We start from the raw sequence: 7,500 nt of genomic DNA on the forward strand, positions 1-7,500 counted from the left end.
ATCGGGACAGACTAGTCGGCTGTTATTCCATACAAATACACCATACTATTGACCCAAACTTAATCTACAATCTTCATTATTTTACTACTAGAGCAAGATATTTTATAATTATGAAACACTTGTATCCTTCCATTCTTTAACCCGTTAAAACATGGCATTGTTGATTTGTTGTTACCAGAATTGCAATGGCCGATTCATAGTGCATTACTGAGGGCACTTTGTTATGTCATAGTAGAGTAGTACTATGGAAATTGACCTTTCAATGACTATTACAGAAACATGTGGGCTCAGACATCAGGTAGCACAACAGCATGTAATGCCTATAAATTAATTAGCAATTGATGGTTGATATGCTGCAATCAATATGCTTCTTAGATGGTCCACTAGGCTGTCGTTACGCCGCCCTGACGTGTGCTACTGCTGAAACGTCACTGATCCACGTACAACCATTGTGTTCACGTTTATGATGACAAGGGCAGACAGGCGAGACATGACAGCAGTGAGCTGAGTTACAGCAGACAGTAAACCTCTGAAACGGGGCGGGGATGGGAGAAGGCATGGAGCCGTAATCCCCAGCCAAGAGGAGAGCTGTTTAACAGCCCTTTAAGCTCAAGTGTCCTTTAAGTGTTCGGATAAGTAGAGGCCACCTTCACACAATATGACTACACACACACTCACACGTGGATCACTGATGTTTCAGCATTACCACACGTCAGGGCGGCAAAACAAAAATCTGTGCCATGTGTATGGATTTATTTTGTTTGTTTGTTTTTAGTGCACTATCTAGGAGGTATGCATTTCAGCATATCAACCACCAATTTCTGATTCATTAATGGGCATTGGATGCCGCAGTGACACCTGATGTCCGAGCCCAAAAAAATGTCTTAAAACACACACACGCACACACACACACACACACACACACACACACACACACACACACACACACACACACACACACACACACACACACACACACACACACACACACACACACACACACACACACACACACACACACACACACACACACACACACACTTCCAATAAGTGTATTAGGCAAGATCGCTGGCCGTGGTGCTGAAGCACTGGCACGGCCGAGAAATGTCTAACTTAACTTTCTCGAGCTCTGGAGTATGGGGCCCCACAGAGAGTTCGGGCAGTATCTACGCCCGCAAACACTGGATGTACGAGGTCTGCGCGGACCACCCCCGGCCGATGATGGTCAGAGAGCTATGCATTAAGGAGAACTGGAGAGGAAGGTAGGGCAAGACGCCTGACGAATCGATTGAACAGTAGCAGAAGGGAGGCGAACGGGGAGGTGGTGGGTGCGAGCAAGATAGCAAATTTCTGACTGGAGAGAGGTGAGCAGAGAATAATGCTGTATGTTCCAAATGTTGGTGCAATGAAATTCCACTGAATGACAGTTGAGCGGAGAATGGAAAGCAGGTGGTAAATCAGGCATGCCAAATTTCATTACGCTTCTCCTGAACTTTGTGCATGTGTGAACATGTGCATTTGTCATTATGGAGACTGAAATTTGGTTATTTGTTTGAGAATGCGGTAGAATATTTCCAGTTTTCTTTTCCCATATTTTGGACAATGATATCTATAGTCTCATTCTCTCTCTCGCTCTCTCTGTCTCTCTCGGGGAGGGGACAACAGACCCCGTGGAAGTTTTAAAGGGGATGGTGGGGTGTAGGGTCAAGGTGGAGTAGGCATATTACAAATTGGTGAATGATGTAGATTCTTTTTTGGGAATTTGGGGATTGGGAGGACTGTTGTGTGAGGTGGATGAGGAGGAGAGGTTGGTGTTGAGGCTGTAAGGCGGGAACTGGTTTGGTTTTGTTTTTGTTTTTGTTTTTTCTTTTGCTTTGCTTAAAAAATGATGATGTTTTGACGGCTTTGTAAAAATCTCTCTCTCTCTCTCTCTCTCTCTCTCTCTCTCTCATGTGATGTGTGCAGTTCCCCCTCCCCCCTCTAGTTTGCGCTAGAGCCAGTGCCTCACCTTCAGGATGAGCTGCTTGAGGAACAGCAGCATGAAGGAACGCAGGGAGAGTATCTCCTTCTGGGATGGCCGTGGCCCATCTGTGGATAGAAACAAACAAACAAACAAATAAATAATCAAATCCGTATTGGCTGGTCGTCCCCTTGGCAGCCCCACTTGCCCTGCAGCGCCTGATTAGGAGATTTCTAGGCAGCCTTGCCCAAGTCTAACCCCCACCAACTGGCTGGGGACTGGAGGCTTACTGGAACTCCTCTCTAGCTTCCTCAGCAGCGCAGCTGAGCCCAGAAGCGAGAGACTGACCCAGATTCACTCCGCAGAATAGAGCAGTACAGAACAGAACAGAACAGAACAAAACAGCTTCCCTATTTAAAGTTTGACCAGAGTACAGAGGGGCAACCCCCAGCCCGAAGGCGCCAACAATGAGCTGACGATAAAGATGAACCAAGTGCAGATGCATACTGTATTCTAGAATTCACCAGGAATTCTAATTTGGAGGGAAAAAATGAGGTTCAAGAGTTCTCAGCCACGAGGCAGAATGGGCAGGATTCAGTCGGCTACTGTAAGTTGCTAGAAGACTACTGTATCCTTCGAAGACCTCGCTAAGTCCTCTTGGAGTTGCTGTATGAACTCTCTGGTTAAGCCAGTTGTTCCCAAACTGGGGTCGGGGAGGTCCTGAAGAGGGGTCAAGGACAAAAAGGGCATTGCATAAAAAGCGGAAATCCACAGCTAACACAATTCCATAATTGCATACCAGTATTCACTTGTATGGTTAATAGATATTGGCCTGTTTTTTGTGCACATCAGCGGGCAACATTTTAATGGAAAATCTAGCAATATTAATGGCCAAAAAATTGTTTAGACAAACACGAAAACATTCTTAAATCCAAAAGGGGGTCCCCGCTGAAGAACTTTGGGAACCACTGAGTCGGGCTATGCAGCAAATGCCCACGAAACTGGGTCAAATTCCATTTATGAGGACATGTCTTAAAAAGCACTGGTGCTGCTGTTTTGATATATTATGAATGTAAGCATCAAGGAAGCAGTGGGCATAATATATGTAGCATTTTAGCAAGTGTGATGGGGTACACCCCCATTCCTCTGCAGACAAGCTGAGATACATCAAAGTAGTAGGCTCAAATCATTTCATGATTTTTATTTTAAAGGGACACTGTGTGACATTTTTAGTTGTTTATTTCCAGAATTCATGTTGCCCATTCACTAATGTTACATTTTTCATGAATACTCACCATCAAATTCTAAGTATTCACTATGGTCCGCCATTTTGAATTTCCAAAAATAGCCATTTTTAGCTGCAACAATGACTCTACTTGGACCATACTAGGAAAATACTAGAAAATATGTGTTTATTACTTAGTAAACTTTCATGTACAGATCAAATTTGGCAATAGGCAGCCCAGTTTCAATGAGCAGCATAGTTGCAATACCTTTTTGACCATTTCCTGCACAGTGTCCCTTTAAAGCATAGTGTGCATGGCAGTGCTTTGTCTGTGCTGTATTATGTACTGTACATGCATGGAGTAGATCGATCACCTTAGACTGACATTCTTCCCCCACCAGGTGTGTGTGTGTGTGTGTGTGTGTGTGTGTGTGTGTGTGTGTGTGTGTGTGTGTGTGTGTGTGTGTGTGTGTGTGTGTGTGTGTGTGTGTGTGTGTGTGTGTGTGTGTGTGTGTGTGTGTGTGTGTGTGTTTTAGTGTCTCTACCCATGCCTGTGTCTTGCGTCTGTAATCTCCCCCTCTTTAGCAGGTGTGGCATGACAGACTGAGAGATTGAGTCTTCCGGGGGAATCAATAGACCACCTGGACGTGGATTAATACCCCATATTGACCGACAGATACAGGATCAGCAGTTAGCCTCTGTGTGTGTGTGTGTGTGTGTGTGTGTGTGTGTGTGTGTGTGTGTGTGTGTGTGTGTGTGTGTGTGTGTGTGTGTGTGTGTGTGTGTGTGTGTGTGTGTGTGTGTGTGTGTGTGTGTGTGTGAGTGTGTGTGTGTGTGCGTATGTGTGCGTGCATGCCTTCATGCAGCCACAGTTTAAGATGCAGGACCACAAGCAGCAGGCAAGTTGTGTTTGTTGAGGAGAGCACAGGGCTGCCATGCATTTACAGTACGTATTGTCAATAGACTATTTACGTCTCTCGTTCTCTCTCTATCGTTCTCTCTCTCTCTGTCTCATTCTCTCTCTCTCTCGTTCTCTCGTTCTCTCGTTCTCTCTCTCTCTCAACATAAAATCTTTAAAAAGTGTCCACACAGTCAACGTAGAGTACATGTACTGTATAGCCAACAGCTTCAACCTGAGTGTTTGTGTACAGGCGTCAGAGAACAGCTTCGTCCCGTAAATATAACTTGTTGCCTTTCTGTCACTTGTTCTGCTACTTGCCAGCATCTTTAACCCATTAAAGTCTGATACTGTGTATATGCTGCATAGGCCTAGGCGCCTGGAGCAACATAGACACAGCACTCAGGCTCATAAGATTTCAGATTTGGGTGTGTTAGATCTGAAGGAAAACATTCTAATGCAAAAGCAGGGTCTAAGCTTTTAAATGCAGCTCATTTCATGTTTTTATGTGCCTCAAAGGCTGAGATATTTAGGTTTTTTTTAGGCTGAGGGCACCTTTTCCCAAAAAGGGCTTTGGCATTTAGCAGGCGTTTTTTGCAGGTGCCTTAGGCTAAAATAAATTAATCCAGATTTGTATACGCATTCCCTCCTTGTCAAACAAAGAGTATTACAGTCCAACACAAAATAACAGGAACTAAGTCTGTATATCACTTTCCTGAAAGAGCTAAGACGTGCAATAAGACGAGTGTAATATTCAGCACAGGGGTTTTCCTACTCATGGCCGTAACTACCATTGAGGACACAGACGTCATGTCCTCTGTATTTTTTTTAGAAATGTAAAATGTATCTATGATAAAAATCAATATATGATCAACAATGGTAAATTCAGTCTGTATACAAACAAACTTAAGAGTTTGAAGCATTCTAAATGTACAGTGCACAGTGCACAGTATTTGACCTCTGTATTAAAACATGTCTGGTTACGGCCCTGGGCCTACTTGTTGCCATTCTGCTGCTGGAAACTTGCCACCGTAAAGCCATAGCCAAAGCCAACACCACAGCCGGTGCCAAAGCTAAATCAATGTGTTCAGGCAGCGTTTTAGACAGCTAATCAATGCATAACTCTTATCAGCTATGTGTGTGTGTGTGTGTGTGTGTGTGTGTGTGTGTGTGTGTGTGTGTGTGTGTGTGTGTGTGTGTGTGTGTGTGTGTGTGTGTGTGTGTGTGTGTGTGTGTGTATGTGTGCGCTTGTGTGAGTGTGTATGTGTATGTGTATGTGTATGTGTATGTGTATGTGCATGTGCATGTGCATGTGTATGTGTATGTGTATGTGTATGTGTATGTGCATGTACAGTATATGTGTGTGAAGATTGAGATCTTCACTGTTTTAAAACACACATTTTATCTGCTTTTCTTTCTGCATATGTTTTTCAATGCTGTTTTAAAACTGTTTATTTTGAACTTGTTTTAACAGCATTTTATTTCTCATATGTAGTGCATTTGGTTTTGTGATTTTAACCTGCTTGTGTGGAGCTGACTTGGGTAATTGAAATTGGTGGTAATTGGATGCAGGTGTGGAGCTGATTGATTGATTGTAACTGTTGAACTGATTGCCACACCACTCACCTGCCTTTAAAAGCTCCTCCCTTTCAGTTGCAAGAAGGGGAGACTGTTAGCAAGCAGGAATGTTGTGGTTTTAACTTTGAAGATCAAATTAAAGATCCTAAATACATAGTCTAGTCGTGATTTCATGAACCCGGAAATGTTGAGTACCCTAAAGTTTTATTGCAGAAATATCATCTATGGGCCTAATGGATAGAATTGAGCTTGGTTGCCCAAAGTTGCACTTTGAGCAATTTGCATAATTAGCATAAATATATTGTTAAGGTAAGACTACTACAGGTGAATAGGCTAAAAAATTAAAATAATAGGTATCACCATGAAACTTTCTCAGTTGATTACTGATGATGAGAGAAGAAAAAAATGTATTGGATGTTTTTTGTATTTTGATGTTTAGATATGCAAATGAGGGCATACATTATCAATTATGCGCTAATTTGCATACGCACCAAATCACTTTCATAAGGTGAACTCTGGCTCAAAATAACTTTTATGTGGGTAAAATATGTATATTTGAGTGTTGAGATGGTGAAAACCTTCTGAGGCAGTGGTTCTCAAAGTGGGGCCTGGGACCCCTGGGGGGCAAAATAAGATGAATAGCCTAATAAATTGAATAACTAAAGTAAGCCAAAATAAACCAAAAATAAGCTGAACTATCCTAGTGGAATAATTCTCTTCTTTACAATGTTTATGTACTATGCTGTCTGTAGTGCTTGAATGGGTTAGGAATGCAGCAATTTCATCGAGTTGTGAAACCAGAAGATTCTTCAAAAGAATGCTCAATAGTCACACAATTGCACAGTTGAAGTAAAGCCATGGCTGGGTTAGAGACTTCTGTAGAGCAAAGGTTGGAAGCACTGTTCAAAATCCACCCTGTATTTCATGTAGGAGCAAAAGTACATTGTGGAATAGTCATCCCTATCTTAAAAAAATAAAACAAATGGAAGGAAGACAAGAATGCTGACAGTATTTTTACCATTGACTATCCACACCACCTCAAATTCAAAATGCCAAGACTTCTGGGACTTGTCTGCTTATACAGTAGAACCACCCACAGCCCATTGCATTAGCAAAAAATATTACTAGAATATTTAGGCTACATGTCCAATTGATTCTGCTGGGCCCATAAAAGTGATTTCACATCTGAAATGTTGTACTTTCCATACTGTTTAACATAATGCTAACACAAAATTGCTTTAACAAACTATCAACAGACAAACCAATAATGTTTTTCAAAAGGGGTGCCCAATCATTAAATTATTGTATACCACTGTATATGCACACACATATTTAGGAAAAACCACATAGCCTTCACAAATCCCCATACTTTCACTGTATTTTCTTCAGCACATGTGTATCCTGCAGCAATCACTGGCCTAATGCGCATGTTATTTTGTGTGATGTTGGCTCTTTTGGATTTGTTCACTGTGCTGTATGTGTATGCACGTAAGGCTGTTTGGCATGGAACATTTAATTCATCCATCTAGGTCAACACTACCTCTTGACCAGGTCCTTCAAAAGGTTTTCACCAACTCAACCACCAAGTACATATGCTTTACCCACAGAACAAATATATTTGGAGCCATGGGTTTACCATATGAAGGTGACATAAACCTCCAGATAACTTTTGTCACTGTTAAGGTCAATGGAGAGTTGTTTAGAGTCACCCGTGTGTGTGTGTGTGTGTGTGTGTGTGTGTGTGTGTGTGTGTGTGTGTGTGTGTGTGTGTGTGTGTGTGTGTGTGTGTGTGTGTGTGTGTGTGTGTGTGTGTGTGTGTGTGTGTGTGTGTGTGTGTGT

At 42.3% G+C, this 7,500-nt stretch overlaps 1 protein-coding gene across 1 annotated transcript in view; it reads right to left on the minus strand.

The window, feature by feature from the left end:
- LOC134454832 (neurobeachin-like) overlaps positions 1-7,500 on the minus strand; it is a 716,394-nt gene that overhangs the window by 506,217 nt on the left and 202,677 nt on the right. Inside the window, exon 14 of the mRNA XM_063205991.1 lies at positions 2,009-2,088. Within this exon, the coding sequence (XP_063062061.1) occupies positions 2,009-2,088 (80 nt within the window). The remainder of the gene's footprint in view (positions 1-2,008; positions 2,089-7,500) is intronic.

This window comes from Engraulis encrasicolus, chromosome 8 (genome assembly GCF_034702125.1).
Source record: "Engraulis encrasicolus isolate BLACKSEA-1 chromosome 8, IST_EnEncr_1.0, whole genome shotgun sequence".
In the NCBI taxonomy this organism is placed as follows: Eukaryota; Metazoa; Chordata; class Actinopteri; order Clupeiformes; family Engraulidae; genus Engraulis; species Engraulis encrasicolus.